Source organism: Mytilus edulis, chromosome 6 (genome assembly GCF_963676685.1).
Source record: "Mytilus edulis chromosome 6, xbMytEdul2.2, whole genome shotgun sequence".
Classification (NCBI taxonomy): Eukaryota; Metazoa; Mollusca; class Bivalvia; order Mytilida; family Mytilidae; genus Mytilus; species Mytilus edulis.
The window spans coordinates 84,562,593-84,581,891 of NC_092349.1; the positions used below are offsets into that span (position 1 = coordinate 84,562,593).

Here is a 19,299-nt window from a genome sequence, read left to right on the forward strand (position 1 = left end):
TGCATTTGTTTTATTCCGCTCCATACCACATCTTCTTATATCTATTATAGCAGCCAACCATCTTCTAAACCTGGAGAAACAGTAGTGTAGCGGCACAACAAAAGAACAAACTATGCAAAACAATTAACGAAAAAAAAATGCAATACAACAACACGACAACAACTCAGTTATAGGCGACCTTGATCTATAATGGTTTACTTTTATAAATTGTTACGTGGATAGACGGTAGTCTCATATTGGCACTCATACTACATCTTCTTATCTCTATTTTGATTTGTGACAGCCACATATAGAATAGTTCTGGCTTAAACATGTTTAAGGGTGCCAACCCTCCAACCCCCCGCCCTTTTTTATCCTTCAGGGGTCAATAGCGAACCTTATAATTGTTACTGTTCTGGTAGTTAAACTTTTGCTAACGTCTGCTTGGTTATGCGGGGAATTTAAATTCGCAAACGCACGTCTGATCAGAATGGGGAAATACATCCGATATATCGTGAACGTACGTCCCACGCTCTCGAGCCCACGCTCTCTTGTCGTTAAAGCTCTCTGCAAAAAACAAAAATGCGTTGATGGTTTGAAGCAAATAGAACCATATCCGACCGGCTCCCTGCATATTTCATGGTCAAATTCTACAAACAGTCAGTCAGTTAGTGGTATCCATTGTAGTGTTGAAATACTCTTGGTATTTTGTAAGACATTCATAATCTATGTGAAAGTGTTAATTGATAGGAGAATACAATTGCTCGAAAATGAAGATATCACTGACTGAGCATACGGATAGACGAGTCTGGCTGCCAATTAGGTAGCATTTTTCTAAACTTTTTACCGTACGACATTCGACAATAAGCAAACCCACATGATAAAAACGTGAAGCGAATTGAAAGGAAGGGGAAGAGGCATGCAATACAACTACAATAACTGTTTATACAATGAAGATGTCACGTATTACCATACGGAATTAGTAATTTGGTGACTTTGACGTTGAGATGTAAAAATGAAAATATATGAACGCATCCTTACATATTTTTGTTTTCATAAATTTCATAAGAAAAGCTCCCCTTTCATATTTTTAAATTTTGGTAAAAAAACGCGCGAAAGTTTCAAGACTTAGAAATTCAATTTATCACAAAAACGGCGACGTCATAGTACATAACGTAGTTCATAAGATTATTTGAATTGGCCAATGAATCGGCCCTTTAGCACTGAGAAGAGTATGTCTTTGTGCCGTTAATCGAACCTGTGGCACAGAACTCTTTAAGCTATAAACGTTATGCTTAATTTCCCGGACCATTACACAATTATACATGTGTTTCCAAATTCGAATTGATTTGTCATTCGTTCTGATTATTATAAGCATTTAAAATTCTGTACCAAACCAAATGAATTTCATTCAAATAGAATGAATAAAGGAATTATTTATGCGATGAAGATGTTATAAAGCACCACCGTTGATTATGTTATTTGGTTACGTTCACATGGAGATTTAAAAATGAAGAGACATTTTTTTTTTTTTTTTTTTTTTTTTTTTTTTATCTTTAAAGTATAAACTGTTTAATTTCCCCGAACACTACATTTTTGCTTCTGTGATCACAAATTCCAATTGTTTTTGTCCTTCGTTCTGATTATCATTTCAAGCATTTTAAACTCTATACCAACCCATACGAATTTCTTTCAAATTTTGATATGTTTTGCCCTCTTTTTTTCATGAAAAGCTTGATTTTTGTTACCCGAACATGTTAAGAGGGTTAAGCCCGAGTGGACTATTTTCACTTTAACTTGAAAATGGGATAAAAATGCTTAATGGATTAACTGATGTAAATACTATATAATTGATGTATTGATGGAAATAAAATTTGATTGACTTATTGATTGAAATAAAATTTGATTGACTTATTGATAAAAATGCAATAATGAACCTTATTTATTAGCAAGCTGTAATGAACATTATTATTAATCAATCTATAAGAAGGATTGATCAGAATCAGTTTATGGTTGGGAGAGGGGTTAAGACTGGCATAGGAAAATGATTTTCAACTTAGCAAAATGCTACCTTTGGCCCACTCAGATACTTGTTGCAATGGTTCGTAACGTGCAGAGGATGTGGCAATCTCTACAAGAGGCATTGAACGGAACATCTCAAACCTGACTGCATGTGGTAATTTAGACACTTAAAAAAGCCACTTTGAACGCCAAACTTGAGGTTTTACTGCCAGCTGATAGAAGACAAAGGTGACAATATTTATATTCCCCACTCACCTTTTGGGTCGGTGGGTCATAATGCAGTTGGGGTAACATGTGTGTAAGTCAATCAACTGACTAAACTAAGACAGTGGTGTAAAAACACAAGACAAGAATTTACTTTACTCAAATCTTAGATAGATAACAAATATTTGGTTAGAATATTTGGCTCTACTGTCGTATCCTTATTTGGATCAAGATATCACATTCGAATTTTATTTGGACCAGCATCGGCATTCGAAAGAGCCTCAATGCACGAAAGGAAAGAGATATTGACGTTTCTTTAGCTGTAAACGAGAGGCGAAAGATCCTAGTGCATACATAAGAAAAATACGACACATTGTACATAGAATTATTCATACATCAAAATATCTTCAAAAATATTGTCCCATTCTAATAAAAAATACATATCTTATCAATCATTTATATTTTTATAATGTTCATATGCTTAATATTTTACACAATGTGCCTGTAACAACCGCGTTTCCTGGATAATTTAAAATACAATTAATTTGACAAACAAGATCTATAACATTTCTAACAAAGCAAAATGTAGATTCAACAACTGCAACAAGTGTATTACGATATTTCTCCACTCGAGACAGTTACATGTTAATATTTAAAGCGATAGGCTTGCCATGCTAAGTAAATAATCAAATTTTAACTGTTGAGAGTGGAGAAATATTTTAATACACGAGTTACCGTGGTTGAATCTGTTTCTCTAATGATTTTCATCTTTCCTTTTCAAAGATTTGAGGAAAATTGTGTACTTTTGATGTGACGTCATTAGGCATGGTCGCCTTTTTTCATGACGTCACAATAAGACAATTCAGAAGAAAACAAGAAAATTTAACGTCACAATTAAATTTCAACCAATCCTTTGCCGAGAACAGATTTTTCACTAGTGAGGAGAAATATTTTTCTCACACCGGTAGGAGAATGTGAAAATAGCACAAAAATTAGAGAACACTTATTCTAAACAAAAATTATCCGTAGATTGGTAGGTTCCTCGATATACTGAGACGTATCTATTGATAATATTTTTTTATTCGGACATTACTTGGTTTCAGTTAGTCTTCATTGAAATCCCCAGCTATAATGATATATTCAACTTTTTTATCAACAGCTTGATCTAATGAATGGCTTATAAAATTAAAAATATAATCACCGGAATCAGGTAAACTATACACCTGGAAAAAAGTATTGCAACACCAAATTAAAATTCGAATTAAAGAAATACTTATTATTTTTTTATTAAATGATTTTTTGAAATAGAACTAGTTAAACATTATTTAAATATTACCTGAGTTTAATCAATTAATATCGACTCTTTCAGTTCTTATCTGCACATGCAGCTACTGTACTCGTAGACACTAAAACAGATGTTTTAATCCTCATTGTTTTCAACACTTAAAATAACCAAGTTTATAAATTTATGTTATTTACACCTTGTAATTGGTCATCCACAACTCATAACTGCAGCAAGATGGCAGATATCCAGCATGAGGGAAGCAGGTATGCCGCTGTGATAATTGCACGTATTGTTGGTCATCTCCATTCCACTATAAGTCGTTTTGAGAATAAAATCCAGGCAAGAAACGATGTTAAAGACCTTCCGAGGTCAAGAAGATCCCCTATAACATCTGCTAGGGAAAATTAGGCATAATGAAGGTTGGTCAGAAGGAAACCCATTGCAAAAAATACAATCCTAAAAAGTGAATAATGACCATACAGGAGCCTTTAAGCAAGAACTGTTCAGGATCGACTCATCGCTACTGGTTATCGTGCGATAATACCATTTCGGGGACCTTTGCCAACGAACAGACACACAGATGCCCGTATCCAATATTGTGCAGAGCTCGCCAAAGTTGGAAATTAACGTTGTGGAGGAAGATCCATTGTTCCAATGGAATTCGGTTTTTCTTCCTTGGCCCTTTCGTAGCCCGAATTTGAACCATATCGAGCATATATGAGACACTGATGGGCGTAAAGTGCACGAAAGGACACCCAGTTCAAACAGGTCATGAAATAAACAATACCTTGTGTCAAGAATGGTTGCTGCTAGCTTAGCAACAAATGAGTCGACTTATGGCAGGAATCAGAAGACATTAAGATGCGGTTATCCGTTTGAATGGAAGCTGCGCACAAAGTACTAATTATTTGGCGTATATCGACCAACCATGATGTGAACAATCATCTAAAGATTAATTTTGAAATGTCTGACATTGTAAAGTTCGACTACAGTAAAACTTGTAAAATGCATTTTTTTGTACAAAAAACACTTCATTTTGTTACAAAAATTTTGGTTCGATAAAACCTTTTTTTTCATACATTTTTTGTTCGTTTTAAAGCCAATGTTATGATTAACTACGTTTCGATATTATTTTACAAATATTTTATCATATTCCATCCAAAATAAGAGACTGATTTTTCAATTTTTAAAAAATCAAGGTGTTGCAATACGTTTTTCCATGTGTATATAAAACAAACCACCAAATGTAACCTGACTCTAGAACTGAATTTTAGAAATGTTCTAAGCAGAATCTACAATCCCGTTTACAGTGATATGCCATATATAGCCATGATCCATGCCGCCACCATACACTTCCTACATACGTATCTATGTTGTTCTTGTCACACCCTCCTCGTGAAGACCAATACTGACAGTACGTTACAGATGAAGCGCCGTTTAAACACTGGTAGTCTGTAATATAAATAATAAGACCATGATAAGAGCATCCTCCTCGTTTAAACCAATACGGACAGTACGTTACAGAAGAATCACCGTTTGAATACTAATAATTTAATTTGGGATGTAAAACGTCTTCTGATTGGCTGACGGTATTTTGTTATCAGCCCATAGACATAATTTAGTCATATGATCGTGACCGTGACGTCATCAACGTTTTTCCATGGTTTTCTACGGTTTACGGAATTAAGAATTAAATTATAAGAAATGACTGTAATATTTTTTTGTCTATTCGAAATAACATAACAAATGTGGTGCACACTGTCCAATAACTCGCTACGCGCGTTATTCAGTGTGCATCAAATCTTTTATGTTATTTCTTTATAGACAGAAAAATATTAAAATCATTCCCTGAATATATATAATTAGACCATATAAGAAGATCATCAGCCTTTGTCAAGTGCCGTACGTAATGCTAACTTTATTAAAGAAAACAAAAATATGTACTAATCAATAAAATCGTCAATATAGTTAAAATTTATAGAATGCAATATGTTACTGGTAGTCTGTTATATATATATAATTAGACTATAATAAGACTATCAACCATTTAAAAGGGCCGTAAGTAAAATTGACTTTGAATTAATGAAATTGTAATACAATAAAATTACAACTCTATGAATTCGTCACTTTATGTTTATCAAATATAAAATGATACCAAAGGGAGTGGGAATTGCACGAGAATGGACACAAGTAGGGCCACAAATATTGTTATTACACTAGAGGCTCTAAAGAGCCTGTGTCGCTCACCTTGGTCTATGTGAATATTAAACAAAGGACACAGATGGATTCATGACAAAATTGTGTTTTGGTGATGTGTTTGTACATCTTACGTTACAAAACATTCTTGCTGCTTACAATTATCTCTATCTATAATGAACTTGGCCCAGTAGTTTCAGTGGAAAATGTTAGTAAAAATTTACAAATTTTATGAAAATTAAAATTGACTATAAAGGACAATAACTCGTTAGGTGGTCAATTGACCATTTTGATCATGCTGACTTATTTTTAGGTCTTACTTTGTTGTACATTATTGCTGTTTACAGTTTTATCTCTATCTATAATAATATTCAAGATAATAACAGAAAACAGCAAAATTTCCTTAAAATTACCAATTCAGGGGCAGCAACCAAACAACCCGTTGTTGAATCCATCTGAAAATTTCAGGTCAGATAGATCTTACCCTGATTAAAAATTTAATCCGTCAGATTTGCTCCAAATGCTTTGGTTTTTGAGTTATAAGCCAAAAACTGCATTTTACCCCTATGTTCTATTTTTAGCCATGGCGGCCATCTTTGTTGGTTTGCGCGGGTCACCGGACACAATTTTTAACTAGATAACCTAATAATGATTTTGGCCATGTTTGGTTAAATTTGGCCCCGCAGTTTCAGAGGAGAAGATTTTTGTAAAAGTTAACGACGACGGACGACGACGGACGACGGACGACGGACGACGACGGATGAAGGACGAGGACGGACGACGGACGACGACGAACAACGGACGCCAAGTGACGAGAAAAGCTCACTTGGCCCTTCGGGCCAGGTGAGCTAAAAAGGGGAATAGAATTAAGTTTTTAACAAAATAATTGACAGAAGTGACTGATACATTGCAGTTACAGTCCTATTGGATAGAATCATGTTGTCTTACCTCTCTAAATGGTCACCTTTTTCTAAAATATTGTTTTTATGAGCTACGTTTGACTTGGACAAGGCACATTAAGAATGAGTGTATTTATAAGCAAAGAGCTGACAATCATAGAAAATTGTTTACAAATTTGTCCTGAACGATGCATTTATTTAACATATTGCTTTCATTTGAACTAGTCCTATGAGATGACAATCCATCTGTATTGTATTTTGAAATCAGGAATAAATGCCTGTCGTAATTATACGTATATTATGTTTAATAAGAAGACCAGATTTTCAAGTAGTTATTGACGAACACCAACGATGAGATTCAACAATAAATATTCATGCTTCATTTGGGAATAGAATAAATATTTTAAGAGAGATAGCTTTGAACAATATTAGGAAATTGATTTTAAAGCAATAAATTTATTAGCATATCAAAATTAATATTGATAGACTTACATGGAACGCAACTACTGTCGTACTCGCTTTCCCTCAAGCAGATTTCCTCGTCCTGACAGCCATGATAGCCGCCACATTGTCCTCCTAATTTCTGAAATTAATGCATGGTATATGTAATATTTATGTAATGTCTTGTATAGAAAGGATTTTTCTTTTCGGTTGTGTTTCTGTTTTTTTTTGCTATTCTTAAAATATATGTTGGTGCTTAGTTTTGTTTTTTCGTAAACTGTGTTAATATATTTTATATGTGTTTCTATGCAAAAATTATATTTATAATACATTTTGTATGTGTTTCTATGCAACACTTATAATTATAATAGATTTTGTAAGTGATTTTATGCAACATGTATACTTATAATATAATTTGTATGTGTTTCTATGCAACAAGTATAATTATGATATATTTTGTATGTTATTCTATGCAACAGCTATAGTTATAATATATTTTGTATGTGATTTTATGCTACAAGTGTAATTATAATATATTGTGTAGGTGATTTTATGCAACAAGTATAATTATAATATATTTTGTCTGTGATTTAATGCAACAAAAATATCGTAATATATTTTGTATGTTATTCTATGCTACAAGTATAATTATAATATATTTTGTCTGTGATTTTATGCAAGAAATATATCGTAATATATTTTGTATGTGATTTTATGTACAAGTATAATTATGATTTATACTGCACTCGTTCTATTTTAGCAGTCAAAATGCGTTGACTGTATATTTCTATGTCATATACAGTCACTGACCCGATATCACTTTTCCTCATGAATATTTAAATAGAAAATGCCGAAATAATATTTAATTATTCATACGACCTCTTCAACCTGTTCTTGTTTCCAATGCATACAACGATGCGTGGATCGACTCAACCTTGTTTCTTTGGCAATTATTGGAAAAACATATTTCATTTGTTAATATTTTGTTTGCCACCTATAAATCATTATGTTTCATGCTTGTGGTTGATATTGAAGTCCATACTCAAACTATTTTGTTCACCATCGAGTGTGAGTTTCAACAGGTAAATATGTACATTTCATTGTGTTGTATATTTCTCCGCGAGCATGATATGAGGCCTTTTTAAAGGGGATTTTCCCCAATATTTAAATCAAATAAATAACCTTAACGCATTAAACAACCATTGAAAATGTTGTTTTAGATTGCAGTATAAAGACAATAATAATGCATTGACTTGACATATCAACGATATAAGGATTCGGCCCGAAACGAGGAAATAGCTCGGCACAGCCTCGCATTTCCCCGTTTCTAAGCCTCATCCTTGTATCGTTGATATGTCAAGTCAATGCACTATTATTGTCTATTTATAATTATACTTGTTGCATAAAATGAAATACAAAATATATTACGATATATTTGTTGCATAAAATCACAGACGAAATATATTATATTATACTTGTACATAAAATCACAGACAAAATATATTATAACTATACTTGTACATAAAATCACCTACACAATACATAGACAATAATAGTGCATTGGCTTGATATTCCTTCTATCTCTCTTGTCTAATTGAGGTCCAATTTGTTACATTTTAGTTGGCAATTGCCAATGGCAGTCAGCAGGGTTTAGGAACATCCGTTGTTCGACCGGCTAGTCAATTGCGTGTTGTTTAAATATATCATTTTATATATACTTACAGTTGGGATGTCATCCTTCCATGCAAACACATAATCATTGTTGAAATGTAAATTACTGATTGTCCATTCCATATTTGAAATGAAACATTTTTTGTCGACACGACCAAAACTAAACGATTTGCATTTTTTGAAACTAAGGCAAATTTGAGCACACTGATACATAGATGGGACAGTGTTCCTTAAAACTACATGTCGATCCATTTTTCTTCCTTCCGTAAACTTGAAATTAAGAATAGACTGAGACTGAGAATAAATTCCTGGTATGAATAATACTGTTGTGAACACATTTAACACACTAAACATTGTCTTTAACCGATGTAATTTATCACTTTTAGACTTTTTTCCCATAAAATCTCAGTTTAAATCAAAGATTCCATCAACTTTACGTGTCATTCAAATGTTGTTATACTTCTATGCTACCCCTGATAAATCAAATAAAAGTAATTGATACAAGGAGCGATGATTTATCAATACGACTACAGGAAGTCAATTTAATGTATAAAATCATTTAACAATTAAATGATTAGATGATTGCCAATGGATTCATAAGTTGGTCCCTCGAGCAACCGTGACGTTTCCGTCACTCAAAGTGTTCATCCATAATATTTCAAACATTTTTTTATAATAATAGATTTTTGTCTTCTGTGTGATTTTTTCCCTGTTTTGTTTTCTTCTTTTTGAATGCTTCTCGTCAATATTTTTTTTCTTCTGTGTGACTGCTTCCTTACTGTTAGATTTACTATGTCAATGCTTACCAAATTTAGATTTCGTAAGCCATGAATTGGGTACACTACTTTTGAAGCATTTGAAATGTAGTGAAGCCTTGTTCGTTTTATCAATTTCAAGTAAAAACACCATGTAATTGCTGTAAGTCTAGCCCTGTAATGATTTGTAATGAATTTTGTGTGCAACCACTTAGGTAGAGGGGCATTAACGTTAACCATTGTCCGTCTGTTCTTTCGTACATCTCGAAAATGGTTTTATGCCCCACCTACGATAGTAGAGGGGCATTATGTTTTCTGGTCTGTGCGTCCGTCCGTCTGTCCGTTCGTTCGTCCGTCCGTCTGTCTGTCCGTCCGTCTGTCTGTTCATTCGTCCGTCCGTCTGTCCCGCTTCAGGTTAAAGTTTTTGGTCAAGGTAGTTTTTGATGAAGTTTAAGTCCAATCGACTTCAAACTTAGTACACATGTCCCCTATGATATGATCTTTCTAATTTTAATGCCAAATTAGAGTTTTTACCCCAATTTCACGGTCCACTGAACATGGAAAATGATAGTGCGAGTGGGGCATTCGTGTACTGAGGACACATTCTTGTTTTCTCTCTAAATTTACCTTGCCTCGGACAAGTTTTTTAAAACTTATACACAATACCACCAAACATCGATAAATTTCGAGTTTGGAAAGCTACAACTTTCACAAGAACACTACGTGTGTCAATCTGCAATTTGAAGAAGTGCGCCACTTTAAACAAGATTTTAAGGACCTGATCTTTTAAAGAAATCTATCATAATATCATTAATTTTGCAAGATATCAAAACATTGTCCCATATTAATTGTTGATAGAGAATACTTCACCTCATTTCAGGTACAATCTATGTTTAACTAATGTGCGATAGTGTTTTTGTCGCCGATGTTCGTTATGCTTAGCACATTCTTTATAGTTGTGAAACAACTTTAAAGCTATTTCGCGAGTTTTGTTTTATTCTAAATAGAGCTAAAAAATCATTAAACCCGTCATTTTCTTCCAACTAGAGATAAGCAAGCATTCATATTGTTTTGAGTCCATGGCAATTAGAACCCTCAAACTAGAACCAGAAACCATGTTGCCATCTGCATGTACCATTCAACCATATATTTACCTTTAAGTAGAACTAAACAACCATCAAAACCATTTTATACTTCCTGCTAAGGATAGACATAGGAAAGTAACCCAACCTTTCCTACCGTTTTTTTTTTTATTTTATTTATAGCTATTTGCTATTATTGCTGAAAATCTATTTTTATTCATATGCCTCGCAATGTATAAGTTATTTCAGGGCTTGCATTTCCTATCATAATTTCCTTGATGAAGGGTTGTATTTCAGATAGAAGTTATCTTATCAAGTTTTCCAAGTTGAATTTTCCCCTTAATAAATGTTACGGACGCCATAATGAGTTTCCAGTTATGTCCTTCACCGGTGGAAAATCGTCAATTAGGCGCGCCTTTATAAATTTATTTACCAGATAGAGGGGATCGTTTCACTTTGTATCCCTGCACTAGCGTCTTAGTGGTCGTCATTATGCAAGATGAACTGGAATAATGTGTGTTCCGTTGGTACTTAATAACACTGTCTTAATGACAGCAGTGCTGATTGTCAATTATAAAAGAATCTAATTTGTCGAATAATCCGTGAATAAAGCGTGCAAAATAGCATCATATTTTCACAACCATTCGCTCAAAATAGGAACGAAAGTAACGATGTCCCTAAACGCACGAACTATGTTCACTAATGCCAACGTTTTTGACTGAAATACATCGAACTCGAAAGTTCTCTATTTTCGTAATTACAACCCTTCAAACAGGAATCACTTACAACTATAATAGCTGAAAATAGCAAAACAATTATCAAACCCCAAATTTACTACCATCCATTCAGCTAGTTATAATTATTTACCGTCAACAATACCTAGCCGGCATTCTAACTGCAAACTAGAGCAAATAACAAGTAAATGATAAGAAAGTCAAGATGCTTTGTAATTTCAAGAATAACTGTATATTTCTGAATTTTCCAACGTCCTGTGCTCGTTGCTTTGACGAAAAATCTTTGCTTAAATATTTCGGGTCATGAAAAATACTATGCTTCTTTTTCGATTTCAATACAAAGCACACAAATGTATAAAAACGCCATCATTTCATGTACAGATCGTCTACCGTTTCCATTTCATAGCATAATAACCTAAAACACGTAAAACTATGAATAAGATCCCTAGAGTTGCTATATAACAAAAATAAGGACAGTCAATTCCGGAATCTTTTAGAACGTCCAATATTGTAACGAATGTTGTGTTTGCAGTGCATGATGGGTAAAGTTCAATTGAAGTTGTATTACACCTGAAATATAAAACAAATGAAAACATTAAACTAGAAATACTAAATTTTGCATACAAATAAATATCAAATCAAATAATTCATAAGTTCAATCGCCATGTTAATTAATAATACAACATATGTTATGCTCTATGGAGCATCTTTTCGACCAGCATATATTATAAATTAAAGACATGCGTACCATATCAAGTGAGTGCACATATAATAGTACAACATGAGACATAAAATTGTTCTCACATACACAATTATTATTATTATATTTATGATTATATCAATATACATTTTCCCTATGAGATGGTGTTCTCTCCTCTCTCCCTAAAAAATCAAAATTGTTTAACTGTGTTGACCGCATCTTTTCCATTTAAGATTTAAGATTAAAAGATATGAAAGATACAGTTAAGTCTGCCTCATATCCTGATTTATATCTAGAAACTTACAAAGAGGGTCATTTGAAAACAAAATTTACGACAGAAAAAAAGATTATTTCATCTTCCTTTTGTGAACTTTCGATTTCGATTTCTTGATAGATGGTTGCTACTCTCAAGGAAGATATTACATTTGTAAACACAGATATTTAAGTGGTGAAGCTGTTGTCTACTCTATAGTCGGGTTGTTATCGCTTTGACACATTCCCCATTTCCTTTCTCAATTTTAAGGCTTTATGAGTTGAAATCATCCATTCGTAATTTTACGGTTGACCGTTATGGAATATCTGTTTCACAGATACATATTAAGTATATTATGTATGGAAGAAAATATTAATCAGATTGATCTCAATAAACAACAGAATATGATCTTACCATAAAACAGGCATTCCTTCTGTACTCAGTATATTGAGACAACCGAATGCGTAATGGACAATTGACAAATACTTCGCCCATTTTATCCAATCAGGCAGATGAGTATTGAAAAATCCGGCTGAAATATAAAATCATGAAAAATGTATATTAATATAATCATAAAAAACAAGTGTACACTCATTTTGACTGAGTGTATTGTTTCGCCCATTTCACAAAAAAAAAGTATTTGAGCATCATGATGTCGAGCTTAAACATGAATAAACGTAATTAGAAACAATGATACAAGAAAATCATATAATTTTAAACTTGAGATACTTAAGTTTGTGATTCAATTATACAGCATCTATACGTGGAACCATTCTAAGAGGTCATTACGTATATCAATTTATCTCATATCGGAAGTAAGCCATTGCTCAAGTATCTCAGCAGACCTTTTGCAAGCGCATTTAAAAAAAAACATAAGTTTTATATTATAACGTTTTAATATGATTTGCATATCTACAAGTACTTGTATCGGATTGCTCGTTAGAATTAATTTTACAATTGTACTCACAAACTTTACATTAGTTTGCGACTTAAAATGTAATCGATAATCGATTCTAATATGACGTGCTTTTTCGCTTTGTGAACAAACCCATGCTCTAAATCCAATAAAATGTGTTTGCACATGCGTATATTGACTTCTTCAGAATAATGAATTTTATCAAATTATCATGCACTTAATATATTTCCTTAACTTTAAAACACCTTCAAACTCTTAAATAGTGCACATGATGTTACTAACTCATTTATTACGAGTGTAATGTGTTGCATTCAAAATTGACATATTTGACTTAGATACGACAACCGTTCATGCTGGCTGTTCAAACTCCTCCCTATGAAAAATCACAGTGCCAGCCTTTTGCTTTTTTACAAACATAAAATGAGGAAAAGCCTACACAAACACTTTTACACTTATACTTATCGGACATAGAAATTACCTTTAATTAATTGTCCTATTCAGAATCGAAATAATTGATGCAAGCTACATGTGTACTTCATTGTAGTTTTAACATAGGTAGGCATTATATTCGTGTCATTTTAGTCCTCACTTACGCTCGGGCAAAAATAATCACTAATATAATGCCTACCCATGTTAAAACTACAATAAAGTATTATAGCTTGAATCAATAATTTCTTAATTAATCATTAAACGCTACAAAATAAATATCAATCGTTACAATGTAATAAACACTTACAAAACAGGAGTGAAAACAGCATGTAAGAGCTAACTGTTGTGAAACTTAGTTTCATGTCTGTAATGGCTGTACCAATTATATGACCAATACTCTGAAATGAAAAAATAAAGTGAAATCACATTAATACTGAACTCCGAGGAAAATTCAAAACGGAAAGTCCCAAGCGAGTAATCCCTAATTAATCACACATGTCCTTCTAAATGATACAAAAACTTAAAAAATGTTGAGGCACTTTCCCCTTAATTTTTTACACAGTAGAGACATTGCAATAAAGAGTTTTAAACATCAGAACCAATTAACAGTTTATTAGTTACATGTATATGAGGTTCTTACAATATTTTTACTAATTCTGAACCAGACAACTAAAATATAAACGCATATAGATACTGGAATAAACGAGGAAAATCGACAGAATTTTGTAAATTAACAGATATTAATAGTTGAACATTTAATATGCAGACTTGTTAACATGTCTCGCCTTCATTTCGAACTGAAATGTATGTGTCTGAATAGTCTTTTAGACATTTGTGTTACTAAAGATATCGCAAAGCTCTCTATGAAAATGAAAAAGAAGTCAAGTGAACCCTGTAAAAGACAAAAATATACTCCTTACAATCATTTTATTAATTGTATTAACCTATAACTTACAGTTTATAACCGAAAAATGAATTTAACCTCGAAGACTTAATGTTGATCAAAGTACCTTTTATAGTAAAAATTACAGACATCAAATTTTATAGTATAGTTCATTTTTTTTCATTATAAGAATTCATTCAAACTGACTTATTCATATAAGTGAGGGCCCTCATGGGGTTTTTGATTATGTGATTACTTGGCCGTTTTTTTAATGATTATTTGATTATTAAGCCAAATGGTCCGAGAACACAATTAATTCGTAGTGCATTTCTTTTAGAACATAAATGAAAATTAAAAAAATCCCACCTGCGCTTTCTCAATGAAATTTTTACAGTGTGTTGTACTACTTTTGGGACAAGTTATATCAAAATTATAGAAAACTTCATCGCCTCTAACTCAAAATATGGACAATTTTGTGTTTAGGGTGTCTTGAAATCTTTTGACAGCTTCCGAAGTGCTAATTTTTAACCTTTTTCAGCTGGACCAAATCACTACTTTCCTGTAAAATTCTGGACCCAAATTTTTTTACAGTGTAATTTCACCCCACTACTTACAATTTGAGGCATTAAACATGGAGAAATAAATTTGGAAGGGGTTTAAAAATTATTGGCAAGTAACCCACTGTTAACAATAGGGACTATATTCGTGAACAACGAAAATCAAGGGACGACAATTGTGGTCTCGGACCAAATATTTCATAATTATTTGATTACCTAGGACTGTATTTTTAGTTTATGATTATTTGATTACTAAAGATAAGCAAATATTTAATGATTATGTGATTATATCGGCAAAAAAATGGTGATTATGTGATTACTAGGACCCCCCCCCCATGAGGGGCGGGCCTCATAAGTCATATAAAACTAAACATTGAAACACGAAAATAAATGCAAATCTTAAAGTAATAGCCAAACTTTAATGTGTATACCTGTGCCACTGTGCAGAAGAGTAAATTCACACCAACAAAAATGGCGAATAATACTCCATCCCCTATAGCAGACATCCAGTAGATGATGCAGTAGAACAGTACTGGTGTGATCAGTATCAAAGGGAGATCACTGGTGATTTTAGCAGCATAGTAAGCTGATAATCTATAGGCTCCGGCTTCTCTTTCCTTTTTTATCACACCTCTTTCTGCTGGAACTAAAATGAAATATTTTACATGATATTTGAAGTCACGTGTGATTAGAGTTGATGGATTCCACAGAATAGTATTAGTAGAGCTCAACAATGCATCTTTTGCAGTTTATTTGGTAGAAGACAGAATATGGAAATCAATACTTCAAACACACCTAATGTTATAGGAATCATATGTATCGGTAGTTTATAAATTTTAATCACTTTTTTATTTTTATAAAAGATATTCGTGACATCTTCCCAACGAACTTCAAATTTCCACATTAAAACTCAGTTCCTTAATCATTTCGTTTTTAAGACGACTCGTTGTATCGTACAAATAACTTTTTTTTGCTAAGAAATACTTACATCCTGTTACTGTGGCAATTATACAATTAAATCCCCAATAAGTAACACTAAAGAAAATCTAAAACACAAAACAAATACTATTTTACTACAAAATTATTTACAGAAAATCAAACATTGGTCTAATAAACACAAATGAAAGCAAATATTTAACACCACAACATTCTGTGCATGCAGGTCCAAAAGCAGGACGGAGTCTGTATCTTGTTATACTTGGAGGCAGTTTGTTATACTGATTTTCGATAAAAAGTAAAATCACAAAAATACAGAACTGCGAGGAAAATTCAAAACGGAAAGTCCCTTAAGCTGGGATCACACATTTACGATTTTTACTGCCGTCCTTGACAGGACCATTCCCGATTAAAATTTATTAAAAGTCTGGTCAAGATCCTATGAATCGTGGATGGAAATTCAAACTTTAATTAAAATTTGTAAAACAAATAATTTAATCACGACAACAATCAGATATTGTTCAGGAAGCGTCGATATTCAACCGTTTCGAAGCGAATTTATCCCGATAATCCCGTTCTCAATCCACTTCTTATCCAATTTGTATCTTTCGCCAGGTAAAATTCGACCGAGTATGTAACGACTGCGTCCCGATTCTACCGAATGTAATCCGACAGAGATCAGACAGTGACCAGACAGTGAACCGACGCTGACGGAAGTTATCCGTTCGAAAACTGTCGGCATAATCCGGATGAGCAGGTACTGTCGGAACGTTATCCTATTAAGGTCCGCTCTATCGCATTGCAAACGGCTTTTTCTGGTCTCAGTCGTATTGTATTCTGTAATTGTCGGGACTCTGACGTGGGTATTATTGACGAATTTCGTATTAATAACGAGACTGTTTCGGAACGGTTTCGGCAAAAACGGTTCGCAGTCCTCACAAGATCTGGACTCAATCGGCAGAAAAACAGCAATGAAAAGTTTCTCCAGATCATTCCCGTTCCACAGGACACCGTCCAGAATACACATAACATTGTTAGGATTTTGATCCAATACAGCAGAATCTGTCACGACATAGGCACGATTGTAATCCGACTAGACAAAATCGGCTGAGTTTCCCCGAATGTTACGGGACGCACCTAACTGTCAGGGTGCTTCGCCGAACTATTCGGACCCTTCCCGACCCGTAGTAATATGTTCCGAAATTAAACGACTGCGTTCAGACAATGATAGGACATTCCAGATAATTGAGGATAGTTATCCGACTTTTTCCTTTTTCGTTTCGTATCGCTGTCTGATCTCAAACGGGAGCAATAATCGGCAATGTGTGAACCCCGCATTATAAAATGGCAAAATCAAATGATAAAACACATCAAACGAATGGACAACAACTGTCATATTTCTGACTTGGTACAGGCATTTTTAAATGTAGAAAATGGTGGATTGAACCTGGTTTTATAGCGCTAAACCTCTCACTTTCATGACAGTCGCATCAAATTCTGTTATTTTAATAACGATGCGTGAACAAAACAGACATAATCGGTAAATAGCCAAAATATGGTTACAACAGTCATCACTGTGTTACAATCTCAAGACAAACAAACATTTACAAAAAAAAGCACAAAAAGCATCTATCAAATTAAAAAACACATTCATTGTTCCGCGTGTTTGGCGTCAGAAAATGTAAACATAACATAGGAAGAAATTTTGTCGTTCAATGTATTATTATTATTCATATTCAAAATAATTATAATTCACATGGGGAATGGTGGTATGCAGGGTAATTTGTACATTAATCAGGTCGTTAGTTTTCTCGTTTGAATTGTTTTATATTTATCATTTAAAACCTGTTAAAGCTGAGTATGTGTATTTTTATTGTTGAAGGTGACCTATAGTTGTTACATTATGTGTCATTTAGCTATGTTTAGTGTTTTGTGGAGAGTTGTGTCATGGACTATCATACCAAATCTTCTATTTTTTATATTCAACGTTGGTAAGAAATTGTACCAATTCATGGTACTCGGTTAATCAAACTTAGTATCTGCTGTTTAACAAAGTAAAAAAACTTTTCCGATTTTTAAATAACTATTGTCAACGACTATGAGAAAAAGATCAATAACTAGACTGGTTCCCGATCGCAATATTCAGTATGTTACACATATACCAATATTACAGGGTGTTGCTTTCAGCTTATATTTGGAACCAACATAAGCAATAACTTACTGTTCCCATTTTATCACGTAATGTTCTGTAAGAATAGTCCGTCTGGAAATAGAGTATGCCAGCAAGCGTTGCTAACAGCAAAGACTGTATCACTTCATATTTGTGCAGGATTAGACCCTTCGATTGTCTAAATTGTCTCCATGTTAACATACGATACTGCATCCAAAACGAGGTTGGCCAGGCATGATGGGAATGTACGGACGTCTCCTCTGTATCGATACCAACAGCACATATGTTATCGAATGAAACAGCCGAGCCTGTATAAAAAAGTTTAAATACAGTCTGTAGAATGAAGCTAATTTTCAAATATATGTCCAAATTTCATTAAATTCCACGAAGGCTTGACCATATCATTGATGTCACTATTGGCTAGTTTTCGCGGTCTTAGATCTTTGAAACAAAATGATAGGTTTTTGAAATGCAAATGTACCGATTATGACATTTGACTGACTGTGTATTCGCACGGTGGGTAATGCATACACAACAGGGGACCCTCGCCCTGTCGACGCAGGCGCTGTTGATACTTGTCGGAATTTATGTGATATGACCAGTTTCTGTTTGTGTTTTGGATTTGTCTCTTTTGCGTAATTTACAAGATTTGAACATAGATAAACTGGTGTCATATCAATTTAATTTTAACTTACCGTTTGTGTTTAATCCAGCCTTTGAAACATCAGTATCAGATGTATTTGTATAGCTGTGATTGGAGTGACCATTCTGACCGTTTGATAGAGGACTTTGTCTACATACTATTTCAAACTTTCTGAAACAAAAGTCACAGTTTATATGCCCAAAAATTTATGATTGACCCTTAAGATATTTTCTGGAGAGCCGTGGTGTAGAAGTTAGTGCATCGGACTACTACCACCAAGGTTCCTGGTTCGATCAGCGCTCCGAGGAGAAGTTTCAGGGACTGAATTTTCGGCTCTCTCTTGACACCATGGCTGATCCGTGTTAAGCGAGAACCATATCTCTTGCACGTACAATGTAGAAGATACCCTTGTAGATTTTGATAAATAGCAGGGTAATGCCGCTAGAAGGCAGGCTCGCACCCGCAAAGTGGAAAGGGATTAATATAAGTTGCATTAACTTGTTTCCCAAACCCCTATAAATAAATATGTTTAAACTGTGATATT

General features: G+C 33.6%; 1 protein-coding gene across 4 annotated transcripts in view; it reads right to left on the reverse strand.

Annotated features, from left to right (window-relative positions):
* Window positions 1–11,462: 11,462 nt before the first annotated feature.
* LOC139528709 (uncharacterized) overlaps window positions 11,463–19,299 on the reverse strand; it is a 30,483-nt gene continuing 22,646 nt past the window's right edge. For all 4 annotated transcript variants that reach the window (XM_071324838.1, XM_071324837.1, XM_071324839.1 and 1 more), the window contains exons 9-15: window positions 18,808–18,926; window positions 18,164–18,420; window positions 15,995–16,052; window positions 15,438–15,652; window positions 13,874–13,964; window positions 12,636–12,753; window positions 11,463–11,838 (exon numbers count right to left, since the gene is read on the reverse strand). In XM_071324838.1, coding sequence (XP_071180939.1) covers window positions 11,655–11,838; window positions 12,636–12,753; window positions 13,874–13,964; window positions 15,438–15,652; window positions 15,995–16,052; window positions 18,164–18,420; window positions 18,808–18,926 — 1,042 coding nt within the window. In that variant the 3' untranslated portion in view covers window positions 11,463–11,654. The remainder of the gene's footprint in view (window positions 11,839–12,635; window positions 12,754–13,873; window positions 13,965–15,437; window positions 15,653–15,994; window positions 16,053–18,163; window positions 18,421–18,807; window positions 18,927–19,299) is intronic.